This window comes from Maniola jurtina, chromosome Z (genome assembly GCF_905333055.1).
Source record: "Maniola jurtina chromosome Z, ilManJurt1.1, whole genome shotgun sequence".
NCBI classification, from domain to species: domain Eukaryota; kingdom Metazoa; phylum Arthropoda; class Insecta; order Lepidoptera; family Nymphalidae; genus Maniola; species Maniola jurtina.
This window is the reverse complement of record NC_060058.1, coordinates 16194371-16215600: the sequence shown is the minus strand read 5'-3', so window position 1 is coordinate 16215600 and position 21230 is coordinate 16194371. Positions and strand designations below refer to the sequence as shown.

The 21230-nt window shown below is 38.8% G+C and overlaps 1 protein-coding gene across 1 annotated transcript in view; it reads left to right on the top strand.

Moving 5' to 3' along the window:
- LOC123880633 (cyclic nucleotide-gated cation channel subunit A-like) overlaps positions 1-21230 on the top strand; it is a 34230-nt gene that overhangs the window by 5658 nt on the left and 7342 nt on the right. Inside the window, exons 2-4 of the mRNA XM_045928845.1 lie at positions 4693-4935; positions 5599-5758; positions 10640-10785. Coding sequence (XP_045784801.1) covers positions 4693-4935; positions 5599-5758; positions 10640-10785 — 549 coding nt within the window. The remainder of the gene's footprint in view (positions 1-4692; positions 4936-5598; positions 5759-10639; positions 10786-21230) is intronic.

Below are 21230 nucleotides of genomic sequence, written 5' to 3'. Positions count from 1 at the left end.
CAACTCAGTGCGATCGTACCACCGCCTAACTACGTTATAATGAACCGATTCTCAAGCAGGTCGCGTTATTACTATTGTCATATGCCTACTCAATAAATAATCCTTTTCAATGCGACTCTGATGTCATAGCATTTATTTGCATTTTTATTGGCTGTTAAACGTCTGTCCATCATATTTTGGTCTGTGTTAAAGATGAACATACTCGTAACACCTAGTTTACACATGGTTTACATTGTACTCTATCCAAAGAAAGAACTAGTGTAGGGTTCTTTCTGTTACAGCAGCTCCGTACAGCAGTTCCGGCTGAGTTTGTTGTGGGCTCGTCTCAGACTTGGGCGCGTTTGGAACCCTCGTAGCTTTAGTTTCAAGTTACGTAATTAATTATCACCACTATATCGTACAAAAACAATAATTTCGACCATCAAAAGGAGTACAATTTTACCTACTTTGAATAAATGATTTTGACTTTAATTTTGACTACATAATCCTACACAAATGACAGAGACGAAAAATTACGTGGGGTTAACCATTTTGAGTGGCCAAAACACTAACATGTTTTCAAAAAACATTTGAAATTAAATTCGAAAACATAGTGTCGTTTGTGATTTTTTGGTGATTCAAAATAGTTATATATTCATTGATTTTTTTATCTTTGTCATTTGTATGGGATTTACGTAACAGAGAGGCCCTATACTAACTTCTCTCCGGGGATAGAGAAGAGTGTTTGCGTGAAAGTGTTACACAAATACACACACACTTACAAACTTCCACATTTAAAGATTATTAGTGTGATAAATGAGGATTTTTTTATTTTCAAAAATGTCAATTGGAAAGGGAGAGGAGGTCCAAGGTTTGCATAGCCTATTGGCCTCTTTATATGGTTTAATTTGGCTTTGTACCATATTATGTAAGGAATGGCCTACGCTATTTATCATGATCAACCCACCGCCGGCTCACTACCGAGCACGGATCTCCTCTCACAAAGAGAAGGGTTTGACCATAGTCTACCACACTGGCTAATTAGTGCAGATTGGCAGACCACCTAATACGGTATCATATTAGTAGTATATTTATAAAGAAAACAAATGATCCCAAAAACTTAAACCCCACGAGCTAAGTCGCTGGCAATTCTTTTCTCTCATAATAATTATGTACAAAATTGCCTACAATTTACCTCTAGCTACATTATTGCTTAGCTGAGACCACTGATATGGGCATATACAAGTACGTTGGAAGAGGTATGCTACACAAAATTAGTTAGACTTATTTTTTTGTGCCGATTGGAAACGCCCCACCGAGCGTACCAGGAATTAAAATTGACCCTTTGTGTCAAATGCTCCTTGTGTTAGCAGATGTATCATCATTATTTAGTTCCAAGTTGCTTCACAGGTCGGCAATCTCAGTTCCAGCGTGCTTGTATTAGTAGAGATCAGTGACTGAGACCTATTTGATAGCCTACCTATAAATACCAATTAAGCATAGACTATAGAAAATTCTAAGGCCGAACACCTTTGATCTTAGCTGCGAACCCTAGTAAGAAGTGCCCTGATCTTACCTCGTTTGACAAATACCTGATTTCTTTATTTGCCTATTAATTTATACCGAGGATAGTAAATTGCTCAGTGTAGTCGCAATCTAAATTCCCTTTATTTATTAATGCCACTATTAAATTTTGAACGATTTCACCAATTTTCAGCTTGTTGGGAATTTATGTAATTTCACTCTTGTTTTTTGGTTTAAATTGACCGGACTATAAGAAAAGGTCTCCTGTTAGAATGACAGGGGTTTACGTGGGGTCTCTCCGTCACTCGCTCCATACAAACGTAGTTCCAATTTCATTTGAATATGTCTTCATTTGTCAGCGACCAAAGTCCATGAAATTTTGCAGACATATTCTAGAAACTAATATCTATGCCTGTGGTTTTTCAGATTTCCGTTAAAATACTCGGTTTCAAAGTTACATGGTCTTAAAAAATCACTTACAAATCTTTGAGCCTTTGTAATTTTAAAACTACATATTTTTAGAAAAATCTAAAACACCACAGGCACAGATATTCGTTTCTAGAATACGTCTGCGAAATTTTATTGACTTTGGTTGCTTAATATTCAGATTAAATTGGAACTACGATTGTATGGAGTAAATGACGGAGAGAGCCCTGTTACGCCATACTTCAGCTCGCTGGCCAAGTGCAGATTGGCAGACTGCTTGAAAACATTGAGTTTAGGGGATCTTTAGCCACCACATGTTATATCCTGACGAAGTATTCCGAATATAGATGTATTATTATATAACATAATATATTTAATTGCTTGAAATGCACGTAACTTTGATTTTTTTTAGTGCGTGACTGGGATTGAACCCTGGTTTTCGAAGTCGGTTGGCAGTTTATTGTACCTATATCTCAATCATAGCGTAAACGTTTTTCATGTTCAATGATTAGGTACGTTTGAGGTCAAGCTACGAGTCATCTCACTCCAGTTCACTCTGGCAAGAATGGTATATGTAGATGAATGATTCTTTCAGATATTAGTGATAATAATCAGGTTTAATATGATCTCTGGGTAATACAGAGTAGGTAAAAGCTAGATGTCTAGGGCCTCAGAAGTCACCCATCCAGACTATATTGGATCACTGCAAGTTACGACTAATATATAAGTGATAAAAACCTTTAAAAAATACATTGGGGATATGATTGATTGAAATTCAAGCATTGTACTAACAACCAGATTCAATGTTAGGGGCTCAATAACATTGGGAAAGAGTTGACACCACAGAGATGGTATTTACTAGAGGCGCCAATCGTACAGTTTGAGGACGACCCCAAACTGTACGATGATACAAAGTGCTAGAAGACCTATCGAATTGTTTGTCCGTCCTTTCTTGTCCTGATTTTACAGTGTCTTTATCAAATGATACAAATCATAAGATATTGTAATAAGAATGAAAGATGGTGATGGGCACCATATACATGAAAAATTACACATTTTATTTAATATTTATTCCGTCAGTTCCATATCATTATCATCATCATTATAGATTCACATAATAGAACAGCTGGACGTAGCTCTCTTGTAGGGACATCCACACGCCACGGTTATGCGCCGCCTGAATTCAGCGGCTTCCTGCGACTCGTTTGATGTCGTCTGGCCACCTAGTGGGGGTCTAGTGGTTAAGACGTCCGCCTCCTAATCGGGAGGCGGGGGTTTGATCCTCTAACACACCTCTAACTTTCCGGAGCTAAGTGCGTTTTAAGCGATTAAATATAACTTGCTTTTACGGTGAAGGAAAAACCTCGTGAAGAAATCTGAGTGCTTGAGAGTTTTATTTTTATTTTCAATAATGTTCCCATAATGTTCTTAAAGGTAAGTGAAGTCTGCTAATCCAGATTTAGCCAGAGTAGACTATGGCCAACCCCTACTCCTTCTGAGAGGAGCTGATGGTAATGATATTAAAATCTTCGTCTCTATGGTCTATTAGCTCAATGGTTAATACACAAGGAAAAACGGATCCCGCAGCGGCGTCGCAGGAAGCTATTTTTAAATAGTGTCGTGGTTCGAATTTTTATTGGTCTCATTACGAGGCACCTTGGTGATACGAATCTATTGGGTGGCGGCGCTCGAGGAATTGGAAATAAGTTATTGTTATAGAAAAAAAGTCCTTCACTCTTACTTAAAAGGAGGTACTAAACGTGCGCTTATACGGGCAATTGAAAATATTGAATTCTGGGCGATTTCTAGTCAATTGTGACGTCACGGCCACATGAAGCAATGTACTGCAATGTTGCGTGCTTTTCTTCGGCTCTGAAGGTTCCTTTGCGTCGTATGTTATGTTTGATTCAATTATCTTTGTCATACAAACCACGTATAGCGAACACTCATAAAAAGATGACATGCAGTTTTATAAGGCTGTATTATTTCACGATTGTCCGATGGGGGATTAAATAGCTTATACTTTTATGGGGGGTCGTAAACCCCGCGTGGAACCTTTGCTTGTACACAATAAGGTTATGTTTAAAAGCTGCCGTTTAAGTATTTTACCCGTTTTACGGTGTTTGCTGGTTCTATTGTGTTGTTAGGGTATGATCGAGTTATCGGAAGAGAAAAATTTGAAAACAAAAAAATCTCTAGTAAATAACACGTAGGTATAGTCCGTACAGAGTGAGAACTCCCGCGCTATTTTAATTCTATGAGTCAACTGTCAGAAAAATACGGTTCACCTTCAAAATAAGAACTAAAATCGTACTTTTGACATGACAGTTGATTTGATAAAGCATGAAATCCAAGAACTTTTATTTAAATTCAATTTCAATTTATCATAGATATGTCAATTTATAAGTTAGCCCTTGACTGCAATCTCACGGTGGTAAGTGATGATGCAGTCTAAGATGGAAGCGGGCTAACTTGGAAGGGCATACCCCTTTTAGGGGTATACCCCCTTAGGGCAGTTTTAAGTAAACCCATACCCCCTTTGGTTTCTACACGGCATCGTACCGGAACGCTAAATTGCTTGGCGGCATGACTTTGCCGGTAGGGTGGTAACTAGCCACGGCCGAAGCCTCCCACCAGAGACTAAGAAATTTTAAATTCTATACCCCTCCCGGGGATCGAGCCCGGGACCTCCCACCAATAAGCCCAGAGCGCTTACCATTACGCCAGGGAGGTCATCAGAATCTAAATAAATTATATTGCCAGCAGGTTGTAAGTGATGCGGAACCCGGAAGGAGTTGGATTGGTCGTCAGTTTTCGAGGCTGATGCGCACCCTTCGCTACCGCATCAGCGGCGAGGGTCGGACGATACCCCCGGATTGGTTCCTGGACAAGTTCGCAGCTGAGACCTTCAACGATCCTGAGGAACCACTATACCAAGCGAAGAGATCCAAGTTCTTCTGTGGACTGAGACTTGCGTTTGATCCGACGCTGCCTGCGCATTATCACGTAAGTTAGACCTCTTTTACCATTTTTTTTAACCCCCGACCCAAAAAGAGGGGTGTTATAAGTTTGACGTGTGTATCTGTGTATATGTCTGTGACATCGTAGCTCCTAAACTAATAAACCAATTTTAATTTAGTTTTTTTTTGGTTTGAAAGGTGGCTTGATCGAGAGTGTTCTTTGCTATAATCCAAGAAAATCGGTTCAGCCGTGTGAAAGTTATCAGCTCTTTTCTAGTTACTGTAACCTTCACTTGTCGGGGGTGTTATAAATTTTCAATTTACTCTTGTTGCATTATTTCATAGTAATCATATTGATTTTATTCGAACATTTACTAATAATAACTGACAATTGTATAGTATAGAATAGATTTTTATTCAAATAAACTTTTACAAGTGCTTTTGAATCGTCAAATAATTTACCACTGGTTCGGAATGCCGAGAAGATAAATATACTTAAATCTTAATACTTAAATAAAATAGACTTAAATCAAAATATTAAATTAAAAACTAAAATAAGTTAAATTAAATCTAAAACTTCATCCAGATCACCGCAGCGAGGCATTATACCCAAGATGGTGGCAACATAACCTAAACATAAAAATCATAACCATTCCTTTTAGCTTTGCCGTAGTCCGTAAAAAGTTAGAAATGTTTAATTGTTTGACAGTGGCTGGCTGTTGTCTCACTGGCCATCCTATACAACATGGTGTTCGTCATCGGTCGCGCGGTGTTCTGGGAGCTCGACGACCTGACGCTGCTGTGGTACGTGCTGGACTACCTCTGTGACACGATCTACCTGATGGACACGATCGTTCATATGCATGAAGGTACTTAACTTAACCTTACACCTTCTCTGGTGAGTGCCATTATACTTCATCCTTAGCCTTCCTCATGCAGACGCTTTCACCCTTTAGAGTTCCCAACCTTAAAAGTTAAAACCAGTCAAGCAAGAGTCAGACCTCACTCTTTTAGGGTTCCGTACATAATTATGAACATCATCTTTTAGGTGTATGAAATATTTCTTTCCCGAGCTAGAACATTGCACTAAATCGTGAAAAAAAAAACTAAAAAATATACGTTTATTTGGTTACAAACTATTTTTAACCCCCGACCCAAAAAGAGGGGTGTTATAAGTTTGACGTGTGTTTCTGTGTATCTGTGTGTCTGTGTATCTGTGTATCTGTCTGTGGCACTGTAGCGCCTAAACTAATGAACCGATTTTAATTTAGTTTTTTTTGTTTGAAAGGTGGCTTATCGAGAGTGTTCTTAGCTATAATCCAAGAAAATCGGTTCAGCCGTGTGAAAGTTATCAGCTCTTTTCTAGTTACTGTAACCTTCACTGGTCGGGGGTGTTATAAATTTTTAATTTACACTTGTTTTTCAGTATATTGTTGTATATACGGGTAGGGACGTAATCGGATTATTCGGATCGCAGCAATCGAGCGGTGCAATATTAGGCACGGCCGCTGTTTGTCCACGCGTTAGCTAAATTTGATGGCAGGGCGCGCCGCGTGTGGGTGTCAATTTGATCTGTGGCATCGCTAAAGCTAAGGCCACACTTACGCGTCATGAACGCGGGATGCGAGAGCGTCCACGTCGCGAATCTACATGTGCACAGTCTGCACACCTACGCGGCTGCAATGCGAATCGCGAAGCTCATTTGAAAACCACTCGGGAAAAACAAGGAATGTCAATTAATTAATCACAAATTTGAATAAACTGCAATTCAAAGTACCTAGGTTAAATATATGAAATTTCAATATTTACCTTATAAATATGTGAGCAAATTTAATTTTCTTCGAATAAAATCATTAAATAGATAAATAAATAAAAAAAAACCTCATCGCCATTGATAGAGACGGGTGTTGATAAAGCGACGATGGCAGGATGAAAGGTATTCTCAAATACTGTTATATAGCATGTTAACTCAATTTATGATTTGAACTGACGTTCCTTGTTTTTTTCTAGTGGTCTTTATTTGTCCAACTCTATAAACCATGTCAAATCGCGTTGTACTTGTGTAAATGTGCATGAGGCCATTAAAATACATCGTGGGAGTTGACGCATGGCTGACGTTCCCGCCGCGTAACCGATTTGGTTGCGCAGATTAGGATGATGCTTAAACGTTGATCTTTAAAATATTTTGAGGATCATAATTTTCAAAAAATATACAATTTTAAATGTCATATTGTAGCCACCTTAATTCATCATACGGAAATTAATATGAGTGCAAGTACGAGCGGCAATTTGAATGAAGGTACAATTTTGTATGATAAATCATGGTGGCTATTGGACCAGCCGCTCAATTAAATCTTCACGCTTCATTTAACGCTTCATGCATTGTTGCCAACACACACAAACAAATTGTGACAGATATTTTGTACAAAATTTGTAATTTTTAGCGTTCCGCACCTCATAAAGAAAAACGGAAACCTTATAGGAACACTTTGTTGTCTATCTATCCGTCTGTCGTGTCTGTCTAGAAAACCTATAGGGTACTTCCCGTTGATCTAGAATCATGAAAGGCAGGTAGATAGGTCTTATAGCACAAGTAAAGTAAGGAGAAGCCTCACCCTTGGATAACAGACGTTATTAAAATTATGATGAATTTGAGAGATGACGCATTAAAAAAAGCGCACAAATACAATGAGGAATCGAACTGGTCATATTATAGAAACCTTAGAAATTACACAAACGCGAGCATTAAAAGGGAGCAAACTGCCTATTTCACGTTTTATGTCAATAATAATTTAAAAAAGCCGAATAAAATGTGGTATCACTTTAAAAAGATCTCCCCGTTTGGTCATAAAACCCCATCTCATATACCAGAACACTTAAAAATTCCTAATAGAATAAATGATCACTTTTTAACATTACCTGGTGGCACTACAGTCCCACCAGAGATAGTAAAGAAATTTACAGAAAATAGGTGTACGGACAATGTGTTCTCTTTACAGGTATGCTCGCAAAAGGAAGTTCTTAAGATAATTAAAGGCATAACAACTAATTCGGCAGGTCATGATGACATCTCGGTTAGCATGCTCAAATTAACTTTACCGCGGACTCTGCCAATAATCACTTACATACTAAATACCTCTATTTCCAAAAATGTTTTTCCTGATCGGTGGAAACTAGCCAAGGTTGTACCGCTCCCAAAATCTGCAACTGTTTCAGACTACAAAGATCTAAGACCAATTAGTATACTACCAGTTATGTCAAAGATCATTGAAAAACTGGTATGTAGCCAACTCTCTAGGTATCTAGAAACAAATAACTTGCTTCCAGCGGTACAATCAGGGTTTAGAAAGGGCCACGGGACGGCAACGGCTTTAACATCAGTCACAGACGACATACTGTCTGCATCTGACAGAGGGGAGGGTACCATACTAATACTGCTAGATTTCTCTAGAGCATTTGATTGTATAGATGTTGAACTTATGTTAGCCAAGTTGCGATATTATGGTGTCGATTCGAATGCATGTACTTGGTTTAGCTCGTTCCTCCGTTGCAGGAAACAGTATGTGGTAGTTGACGAAGACGTGAAAGTACCGTTGTTATCTCAGGTAAACACTGTTCCACGGGGTACTCCACAAGGGTCGAGCCTTAGCCCTTTACTATTTATAATTTATACTGCCGATATTATCCAGAATATACGACACTGCCATGCCCACCTATATGCTGATGACACTCAAATTTACTACCATTTTAACCCGGAACGAACAGCAGAAGCGGCAGAATTAATAAATAAGGACTTGGATTATATTTCTAAATGGTCGGAGGAAAATAGACTAGTTCTTAATGCCAAAAAGACGAATTTTATGGTGTTGGGAAGTAAGCATCAGAGAGCTATCATAAAAGGGAGAAAACCAAATATAGCTATAAAAGGCGAGCCTATTGATAATGTGGCTATCGCAAGAAACTTAGGGCTATATATGGATGAAGACCTAAGATTCATTGAACATCTTAACACTAAGATAAGGAACGCTTTCTACAAGCTAAAAGTACTATACGGTGTAAGGCGTTTTTTGACGGTCGGAGTCCGGCGGATACTCGTGGAATCTCTTATTTTGTCAGCTTTTAATTATTGTGATACTATATACGGACCTAGACTGCTCAAAAAGACTGAAAAGGCCGTTCAACGCATACAGAATGCATGCATTAGATTCTGCTTTGATGTTCCAAGGAGAGGCCATATTACACCTGTTATCAATAGCCATAAAATCCTTAGTATGAAGTCACGTAGGAACTTACACATTGCAATGTTGATTCACAGAGTAATATTTAACAAGCGACCGCCGTACTTATATGACAGACTACACTGGCGAGTTGACAGAGGCACGACTCGATTTCAGCAAAAAAGGAAGCTGGCTATACCTACTCATAAAAAGGCAGGATTCAGGGGCTGTTTCCGTTTTGCTGCAGCTAAGGTTTGGAACGATCTCCCGCCTCCGCTTCGGGAATGGAATTATCCTACTAGCGAGATCACAATAAAAAAGAAATTAAGGAATTTTTATTTAAATGACCAGATCGAGGCAGCTAAATTTATTTACACCTAACTTACTTATTTACACGTCTTAATAATGAAATTAAGGCTAGATATGCTAAATATTCTATCCTAGTCTTATTTATATCCATATATCTGACTAGTGCATAATGTAAATAATTTTAGTTATATAATACATAGATACTTGATTAATTGGAACCATACTATTATTATTGTTGTCTATAATACTACTATTTAAGTTATTAATAATATTATTCGTTAGGCCGAGCTGGGAAGGGACATCTTGTTTAGATCTTATCTTGTTTAGTTTTTATTTTTATTTTATTTTTTGCTTGTTATGTGTATGTGTGTGCTTTTTTCTCCTTTTCATTTTTCTTTCTACTGTACGGTTTTTAAGGTTCTTTTTTGGGTTGTACTGTATTCATTTTAATATTGATCAATAAGCAGGGAACGCAACGGGCGCGGTGCGTTTTTATTTTATTTTATTAATCAATATTTTTGGAGCAAACTGAAAACCAGCGCTGAGCATTGCCATCAATGCTCGGCCATGCTGAGTTTGCGGCCTATTGCAATTGTTAGTTTTTTTTTATAGATTTAATTTACTTATAACATATTATGTATGTTTGTCACTAGCAATATGTAAGCAATAAAGCCTATTTATTATTATTATTATTATTAAAGGAAAAAATCTGAAAGCCGCGAATTCGTGGTTACATCATTTAAAAAAAAATGTGTTTCAATTTTCAAAGTAAGATAACTATACCAAGTGGGGTATCGTATGAAAGGGCTTTACGAAATCGTGAATTTATGGTTACACCACAAAAAAAATTAAAATGTGTTAATGAAAAAATGGGGTATCATATGAAAAGACTTAAATACCTGTACATTCTTAAACAGTTTTTGCTTAATAGTGTTTGATTTATCGTGCAAAATGTCAAGAAATACCCGAGTACGGAACTCTCGGTTCGCGAGTCTGACTCGCACTTGATCGGTTTTTTCTAATTACTAAGTGTCAATGAGCTACTAAATTGAACTACGATTTAGCCTAATAATTCGTATTTTGTAAAATGTACAAAAAAATGTTGACTCACTATAATTAATGAGTTTAACTGGCATGGTGGACTATCGCCTAAACTCATCTCATTGGGGCCGCCCGTCCTCAGTCCCAACGATTGAGATGATGAAGCCAGGTTATTCTTTTCAGGCTATTTGGAACAGGGCCTGATGGTGAGGGACTCTGAGATGCTAAGGGAGCACTACCTCAGTACTGACTCGTGGCGGTATGACGTCATATCACTGCTGCCAACCGACATCGCTTACTATTGGTGGACCCCAGGCTCTTGCAGTGACGTATGTATACACTTTTTGTACACCGTAATACATAGCAAAGTATCCTAATATCACTACACATATTATAAAAGCGAAACTATGTTTGTTTGTTGGTTTGTCCTCCAATCACACCGTAGCGGGGCAACGGATTAATCCGATTTTGTACATGTATACTGTAAAGTGACATAGGGTAGGTACTTTTATTCCGGAAAATCAATAAGTTCCCCTGGGATATTTGAAAATTTAAATCCACGTGGACGAAGTCGCGGGCATCAGCTAGTCATATTAATGTGAAAGTTTGGATGTTTGTTACACCTTCCCGCCAGAATGACTGAACCTATTTGGCTGGGATTTTGTGTGGGGTCTTGCATCGTTGCGCTTTCCGGCGCGAGGTCGCTATTTTTGTCACCTTGGGACCCCAACTTCTATCGTTTTTTCAAACTATGTCAGCTTCACGACCCGTTGAGCCATGTCGGTTACTCTGAATCTCCTACAGATCTCCTCATTTCTGATTTGATCACATAGAGAAACACCAAGCATAGCTCTCTCCATCGTCCGCTGAGCTTTCTTAAGAGCCCCATAGGAACATGTCTGGGATCAATCAATGACTGAAATGAAATTTATTTTATTTATTTTGCTGAATATCAGTTGTTAAGTTCAAAATTATAACTAAGTAGCGACCTTCATATTATTATTATACTATATATAGCTCGATTACCACTCACTGACTCACTGACTCACTCATTGACATAATTGTTCTCCTAGAAGGAGACGGAAAATGATATAATGATGTGGGGGAGTTGTGTTCGGTTTCGGGAACCCTCTGGGGAAAAATTATGACATTTTAGAAAAACAAGATGGCGGCCGAGGTGATTTTTGCAGCTCTGTTGTTTTCCAACCGATTTTGTTTAAACTCGCAACTATTTAGGAAAGTAGTAAACGGTTAACAGAAAATGTAAAAAAAATTGGAAAAACAAGATGGCGGCCGAGCCGTAGCGTTTTGAAAATTTTCATTTTTCGACCCCGAACCACGGCGCCACAGATCCGAAACGGGAAATCGATAATAATTATTTTTTTCTTGATTCGCTCACAATGATCCTGAATTTTGACAGAACGGGAGTGGTTTTTAAAAATTCAAGATGGCGGCTGTCATGGCGGCCGTTAAGTTAGACGTACAAAAAATCGCAATTTTAAAATTCAAATATCTCAAAGTTGACAACATCGGAGCGACTCGGTTTCTATGAAGCGATTGTACGTATGGACTCGAGGTATAGATCGGTGGGAAAAAATTACCACATTTTTTGGGAAATTTCAAGATTTTCGGGAAATTGTAAAAAAACGAAATAAGGACTTTGTGCAAAATCCGAGTATGAGCGATTATGTGTTTTGCTCGTAACAATGACATTTGGGTATTTTTGTCGCCGGAGACTGGCAACACTGGAATTTATCAAAGAAAAAGTGATTTTCGACATGGTCTTTTTCCAGGGGCGATCGTTTCGCGTGGGTGCGAGCGAGATGAGAAATTGAAACGTCATCGGGAGCGGTATATCCTGTAGTTATTGGAAAAGTTGTACAACGATGTAATTTATTTCTGCAAAACGAGTTGGCGGCCATTTTGTAATTTTTTGAATTTTTAGAAATTTTGATCACATTTTTGAGGCAGTTGGCAACATTTTGGAAAGTCAATATGTATGAATCGATTGTGTATCTCGGCTGGCAGTATGGAGATATGCAACCGGTGTTGCCACTTTTGGGGAGATTTTCGAGATTTTCAACTAAGAAACTCCTGTAAAATTTTGTATGAAAAATTTTTTTTTCACTGATGGTGTCGTATAGAAAACAAAAACTTAGTAAGCCAAAATTATGGAGACAGCTGATGATTGAGGATTTCGGAGACGGGTGAAGGGTCCGCTTAAGGTATTGAAGATAGGTGGGGGGTGCTCGAGCAAATGTCATTCACGACGTCATCCAATTGCCAAAAAGCTGAAAAAAAATTCAAAATGGTGAAAAAAAGATGGCCGCCATACTAATTTCGCCGGCGTCCAGCTCGGAGGGTATAAAAGATGGAGGTGCGGTTTCGTGGCAAAAGAGGATCAGGATCCAAAGGTCTACTCGATAAATAGAAAAAAAATTCAAAATGGCGGAATTTATTTTCCCATACATTTTGTATGGCGAATATTGAATGTCTCATTCTCGTAGAAAGAGACGGAAAACGATACGATAATGTAGGGGAGATGTGTTCGGGTGGGGAAGGCGAGTAGGGAAAAATTATAACATTTCAGAAAAAACAAGATGGCGACCGACGTGATTTTTGCAACTCTTTTGTTTTCCAACCAATTTCGTTGAAACTCGCAATCTTAGAAGAATGTAGTAAACGATTAATAGAAAAAGTGGAAAATTTTGGAAAAACAAGATGGCCGCCGCACAAATTTCGTCGGTGTCTATCTCGGAGGCTATAAAAGATGGAAGAGTGGTTTCTTGGCAAAAGATGATCAGGGTCCGAAGGTCTACTCAGTGGAACAAACTCTGCATGCTCGCGGACCACTTTAGTGGTCCGCGCACCCACGCACCCTACTTTATTAACCTCAACTACCCCGTTTTTACAAAAAACAATATCGATGTCGATTTCAGGGTTTTCCAGGGTGCTGATTTTGGTAATGACATTCATTTCGAAATCCAAGATGGCGGACATGCACTTTTTAAGAGAAAAGTTGAAATGGGTGTCGTTTTGTGGGTTTTTTGAGGTGAATCGTGTATCTTAATAAATAAATTTGGTTTAGTATAATAAATTTAACCCAACCACGTCACGTGAGCTGCTTTAGCAGCTCGCGCACCGAGCAAAACACTAGTTATACTATATATAGCTCGATTACCACTCACTGACTCACTGACTCACTCATTGACATAATTGTTCTCCTAGAAGGAGACGGAAAATGATATAATGATGTGGGGGAGTTGTGTTCGGTTTCGGGAACCCTCTGGGGAAAAATTATGACATTTTAGAAAAACAAGATGGCGGCCGAGGTGATTTTTGCAGCTCTGTTGTTTTCCAACCGATTTTGTTTAAACTCGCAACTATTTAGGAAAGTAGTAAACGGTTAACAGAAAATGTAAAAAAAATTGGAAAAACAAGATGGCGGCCGAGCCGTAGCGTTTTGAAAATTTTCATTTTTCGACCCCGAACCACGGCGCCACAGATCCGAAACGGGAAATCGATAATAATTATTTTTTTCTTGATTCGCTCACAATGATCCTGAATTTTGACAGAACGGGAGTGGTTTTTAAAAATTCAAGATGGCGGCTGTCATGGCGGCCGTTAAGTTAGACGTACAAAAAATCGCAATTTTAAAATTCAAATATCTCAAAGTTGACAACATCGGAGCGACTCGGTTTCTATGAAGCGATTGTACGTATGGACTCGAGGTATAGATCGGTGGGAAAAAATTACCACATTTTTTGGGAAATTTCAAGATTTTCGGGAAATTGTAAAAAAACGAAATAAGGACTTTGTGCAAAATCCGAGTATGAGCGATTATGTGTTTTGCTCGTAACAATGACATTTGGGTATTTTTGTCGCCGGAGACTGGCAACACTGGAATTTATCAAAGAAAAAGTGATTTTCGACATGGTCTTTTTCCAGGGGCGATCGTTTCGCGTGGGTGCGAGCGAGATGAGAAATTGAAACGTCATCGGGAGCGGTATATCCTGTAGTTATTGGAAAAGTTGTACAACGATGTAATTTATTTCTGCAAAACGAGTTGGCGGCCATTTTGTAATTTTTTGAATTTTTAGAAATTTTGATCACATTTTTGAGGCAGTTGGCAACATTTTGGAAAGTCAATATGTATGAATCGATTGTGTATCTCGGCTGGCAGTATGGAGATATGCAACCGGTGTTGCCACTTTTGGGGAGATTTTCGAGATTTTCAACTAAGAAACTCCTGTAAAATTTTGTATGAAAAATTTTTTTTTCACTGATGGTGTCGTATAGAAAACAAAAACTTAGTAAGCCAAAATTATGGAGACAGCTGATGATTGAGGATTTCGGAGACGGGTGAAGGGTCCGCTTAAGGTATTGAAGATAGGTGGGGGGTGCTCGAGCAAATGTCATTCACGACGTCATCCAATTGCCAAAAAGCTGAAAAAAAATTCAAAATGGTGAAAAAAAGATGGCCGCCATACTAATTTCGCCGGCGTCCAGCTCGGAGGGTATAAAAGATGGAGGTGCGGTTTCGTGGCAAAAGAGGATCAGGATCCAAAGGTCTACTCGATAAATAGAAAAAAAATTCAAAATGGCGGAATTTATTTTCCCATACATTTTGTATGGCGAATATTGAATGTCTCATTCTCGTAGAAAGAGACGGAAAACGATACGATAATGTAGGGGAGATGTGTTCGGGTGGGGAAGGCGAGTAGGGAAAAATTATAACATTTCAGAAAAAACAAGATGGCGACCGACGTGATTTTTGCAACTCTTTTGTTTTCCAACCAATTTCGTTGAAACTCGCAATCTTAGAAGAATGTAGTAAACGATTAATAGAAAAAGTGGAAAATTTTGGAAAAACAAGATGGCCGCCGCACAAATTTCGTCGGTGTCTATCTCGGAGGCTATAAAAGATGGAAGAGTGGTTTCTTGGCAAAAGATGATCAGGGTCCGAAGGTCTACTCAGTGGAACAAACTCTGCATGCTCGCGGACCACTTTAGTGGTCCGCGCACCCACGCACCCTACTTTATTAACCTCAACTACCCCGTTTTTACAAAAAACAATATCGATGTCGATTTCAGGGTTTTCCAGGGTGCTGATTTTGGTAATGACATTCATTTCGAAATCCAAGATGGCGGACATGCACTTTTTAAGAGAAAAGTTGAAATGGGTGTCGTTTTGTGGGTTTTTTGAGGTGAATCGTGTATCTTAATAAATAAATTTGGTTTAGTATAATAAATTTAACCCAACCACGTCACGTGAGCTGCTTTAGCAGCTCGCGCACCGAGCAAAACACTAGTTATACTATATATAGCTCGATTACCACTGACTGACTCACTCACTCATTGACATAATTGTTCTCCTAGAAGGAGACGGAAAATGATATAATGATGTGGGGGAGTTGTGTTCGGTTTCGGGAACCCTCTGGGGAAAAATTATGACATTTCGGAAAAACAAGATGGCGGCCGAGGTGATTTTTGCAGCTCCGTTGTTTTCCAACCGATTTCGTTGAATTTTGCAATCTTTGAAGAAAGTAGTAAACGGTTAACAGAAAATGGGGAAAAAATTGGAAAAACAAGATGGCGGCTAAGCTGGAGCGTTTTCAAAATTTTCATTTTTCGACCCCGAACCGCGGCGCCACAGATCCCAAACGGGAAATCGATTATAATTATTTTTTTCTGGTTTCGTCTATGATTATCCTGAATTTTGACGGAATGGGAGTGGTTTTTAAAAATTCAAGATGGCGGCTGTCGTGGCGGCCATTATGTTAGAGGTACGAAAAAACGCAATTTTAAAAGTTAAATATCTTAATGTTGGCAACATCGGAGCGATTCGGCTTCTATGAAGCGATTGTACTTATAGGCTCGAGGTATAGATTGGAGGAAAAAAATTACCCCATTTTTTGGGGAAATTTCGAGATTTTCGGGAAATTGATAAAAATCGAAACACGGACTTTTCGCAAAATCCGAGTATGAGCGATTATGTGTTTTGATCATACAAATGAGATTTGGGTATTTTTGTCGCCGGAGACTGGCAACACTGGAATTTATCAAAGAAAAAATGATTTTCGACGTGGTCTTTTTTTAGGGGCGATCGTTTCGCGTAGGTGCGAGCGAGAGGAGAGATTGAAACGTCATCGGGAGCGGTATATCCTGTAGTTATTGGAAAAGTTGTACAACGATGTAATTTATTTCTGCAAAACGAGTTGGCGGCCATTTTGTATTTTTTTTAATTTTTCGAAATTTTGATCACGTTTTTGAGGCAGTTGGCAACATTTCGGAAAGTCAATATATATGAATCGATTGTGTATCTCGGCTGGCAGTATGGAGATATGCAACCGGTGTTGCCACTTTAGGGGAGATTTTCGAGATTTTCAACTAAGAAACTCCTGTAAAATTTTGTATGAAAAATTTTTTTTTCACTGATGCTGTCGTATAGAAAACAAAAACTTAGTAAGCCAAAATTATGGAGAGAGCTGATGATTGAGGATGTCGGAGACGGGTGGAGGGCCCGCTTAAGGTATTGAAGATAGGTGGGGGGTGCTCGAGCAAATGTCATTCATGACGTCATCCAATTGCCAAAAAGCTGAAAAAAAATTCAAAATGGCGAAGAAAAGATGGCCGCCATACAAATTTCGCCGGTGTCCAGCTCGGAGGGTATAAAAGATGGAGGTGTGGTTTCTTGGAAAAAGAGAATCAGGATCCGAAGGTCTACTCGATGAATAGAAAAAAAATTCAAAATGGCGGAATTTATTTTTCCATACATTTTGTATGGCGATTATGAATGTCTCATTTTCCTAGAAAGAGACGCAAAACAATACATTGATGTATGGGAGATATGTTCGGATGCGGGATGGGAGTCGGGAAAAATTATGACATTTCAAAAAAACAAGATGGCGGACTATATGATTTTTGTAACTCTTTTGTTTTCCAACCGATTTCGCTCAAACTCACAATCTTTGAAGAATGTAGTAAACGATTAATAGAAAAAGTGGAAAATTTTGGAAAAACAAGATGGCCGCCGTACAAATTTCGTCGGTGTCTATCTCGGAGGCTATAAAAGATGGAAGAGTGGTTTCTTGGCAAAAGATGATCAGGGTCCGATGGTCTACTCGGTGGAACAAACTCTGCATGCTCGCGGACCACTTTAGTGGTCCGCGCACCCACGCACCCTACTAAATTATTATCCTAATCTACAAAAAATAATATGGATGTCGTTTTCAGGGTTTTACAGGGACATTTTGTATTTTTTTTAACTTTTCGAAATTTTGATCAAGTTTTTGAGGCAGTTGGCAACATTTTGGAAAGTCAATATGTATGAATCGATTGTGTATCTCGGCTGGCAGTATAGAGATATGCAACCGGTGTTGCCAGTTTTGGGGAGATTTTCGAGATTTTCAACTAAGAAACTCCTGTAAAATTTTGTATGAAAAAATTTTTTTTCACTGATGGTGTCGTATAGAAAACAAAAACTTAGTAAGCCAAAATTATGGAGAGAGCTGATGATTGAGGGTTTCGGAGACGGGTGAAGGGTCCGCTCAAAGTATTGAAGATAGGTGGGGGGTGCTCGACCAAATTTCATTCATGACATCATCCAATTGCCAAAAAGCTGAAAAAAAATTCAAAATGGCGAAGAAAAGATGGCCGCCATACAAATTTCGCCGGCGTCCAGCTCGGAGGGTATAAAAGATGGAGGTGTGGTTTCTTGGAAAAAGAGGATCAGGATCCAAAGGTCTACTCGATGAATAGAAAAAAAATTCAAAATGGCGGAATTTATTTTTCCATACATTTTGTATGGCGAATATTGAATGTCTCATTCTCCTAGAAAGAGACGGAAAACGATACGATAATGTAGGGGAGATATGTTTTGAAGCGAGATATGAGTAGGGAAAAATTATGACATTTCAGAAAAACAAGATGGCGGCCTATATGATTTTTGCAACTCTTTTGTTTTCCAACCGATTTCGTTGAAACTCGCAATCTTTGAAGAATGTAGTAAACGATTAATAGAAAAAGTGGAAAATTTTGGAAAAACAAGATGGCCGCCGTACAAATTTCGTCGGTGTCTATCTCGGAGGCTATAAAAGATGGAAGAGTGGTTTCTTGGCAAAAGATGATCAGGGTCCGAAGGTCTACTCGGTGGAACAAACTCTGCATGCTCGCGGACCACTTTAGTGGTCCGCGCACCCACGCACCCTACTTTATTACCCTCAACTACCCCGTTTTTACAAAAAATGATATGGATGTCGTTTTCAGAGTTTTCCAGGGTGCTGATTTTGATAAAGACATTTATTTTGAAATCCAAGATGGCGGACATGCCTTTTTTAAGAAAAAAATCGATATGGGTGTCGTTTTATGGTGTTTTCGCGGTGAATTTTGCATCTTAATAACTCGATTCGGTTTAATACAATAAAGCTAAACATTACCACGTCACGCGAGCTGCTTTAGCAGCTCGCGCACCGAGCAAAACACTAGTTATACTATATATAGCTCGATTACCACTGACTGACTCACTCACTCATTGACATAATTGTTCTCCTAGAAGGAGACGGAAAATGATATAATGATGTGGGGGAGTTGTGTTCGGTTTCGGGAACCCTCTGGGGAAAAATTATGACATTTCGGAAAAACAAGATGGCGGCCGAGGTGATTTTTGCAGCTCCGTTGTTTTCCAACCGATTTCGTTGAATTTTGCAATCTTTGAAGAAAGTAGTAAACGGTTAACAGAAAATGGGGAAAAAATTGGAAAAACAAGATGGCGGCTAAGCTGGAGCGTTTTCAAAATTTTCATTTTTCGACCCCGAACCGCGGCGCCACAGATCCCAAACGGGAAATCGATTATAATTATTTTTTTCTGGTTTCGTCTATGATTATCCTGAATTTTGACGGAATGGGAGTGGTTTTTAAAAATTCAAGATGGCGGCTGTCGTGGCGGCCATTATGTTAGAGGTACGAAAAAACGCAATTTTAAAAGTTAAATATCTTAATGTTGGCAACATCGGAGCGATTCGGCTTCTATGAAGCGATTGTACTTATAGGCTCGAGGTATAGATTGGAGGAAAAAAATTACCCCATTTTTTGGGGAAATTTCGAGATTTTCGGGAAATTGATAAAAATCGAAACACGGACTTTTCGCAAAATCCGAGTATGAGCGATTATGTGTTTTGATCATACAAATGAGATTTGGGTATTTTTGTCGCCGGAGACTGGCAACACTGGAATTTATCAAAGAAAAAATGATTTTCGACGTGGTCTTTTTTTAGGGGCGATCGTTTCGCGTAGGTGCGAGCGAGAGGAGAGATTGAAACGTCATCGGGAGCGGTATATCCTGTAGTTATTGGAAAAGTTGTACAACGATGTAATTTATTTCTGCAAAACGAGTTGGCGGCCATTTTGTATTTTTTTTAATTTTTCGAAATTTTGATCACGTTTTTGAGGCAGTTGGCAACATTTCGGAAAGTCAATATATATGAATCGATTGTGTATCTCGGCTGGCAGTATGGAGATATGCAACCGGTGTTGCCACTTTAGGGGAGATTTTCGAGATTTTCAACTAAGAAACTCCTGTAAAATTTTGTATGAAAAATTTTTTTTTCACTGATGCTGTCGTATAGAAAACAAAAACTTAGTAAGCCAAAATTATGGAGAGAGCTGATGATTGAGGATGTCGGAGACGGGTGGAGGGCCCGCTTAAGGTATTGAAGATAGGTGGGGGGTGCTCGAGCAAATGTCATTCATGACGTCATCCAATTGCCAAAAAGCTGAAAAAAAATTCAAAATGGCGAAGAAAAGATGGCCGCCATACAAATTTCGCCGGTGTCCAGCTCGGAGGGTATAAAAGATGGAGGTGTGGTTTCTTGGAAAAAGAGAATCAGGATCCGAAGGTCTACTCGATGAATAGAAAAAAAATTCAAAATGGCGGAATTTATTTTTCCATACATTTTGTATGGCGATTATGAATGTCTCATTTTCCTAGAAAGAGACGCAAAACAATACATTGATGTATGGGAGATATGTTCGGATGCGGGATGGGAGTCGGGAAAAATTATGACATTTCAAAAAAACAAGATGGCGGACTATATGATTTTTGTAACTCTTTTGTTTTCCAACCGATTTCGCTCAAACTCACAATCTTTGAAGAATGTAGTAAACGATTAATAGAAAAAGTGGAAAATTTTGGAAAAACAAGATGGCCGCCGTACAAATTTCGTCGGTGTCTATCTCGGAGGCTATAAAAGATGGAAGAGTGGTTTCTTGGCAAAAGATGATCAGGGTCCGATGGTCTACTCGGTGGAACAAACTCTGCATGCTCGCGGACCACTTTAGTGGTCCGCGCACCCACGCACCCTACTAAATTATTATCCTAATCTACAAAAAATAATATGGATGTCGTTTTCAGGGTTTTACAGGGACATTTTGTATTTTTTTTAACTTTTCGAAATTTTGATCAAGTTTTTGAGGCAGTTGGCAACATTTTGGAAAGTCAATATGTATGAATCGATTGTGTATCTCGGCTGGCAGTATAGAGATATGCAACCGGTGTTGCCAGTTTTGAGGAGATTTTCGAGATTTTCAACTAAGAAACTCCTGTAAAATTTTGTATGAAAAAATTTTTTTTCACTGATGGTGTCGTATAGAAAACAAAAACTTAGTAAGCCAAAATTATGGAGAGAGCTGATGATTGAGGGTTTCGGAGACGGGTGAAGGGTCCGCTCAAAGTATTGAAGATAGGTGGGGGGTGCTCGACCAAATTTCATTCATG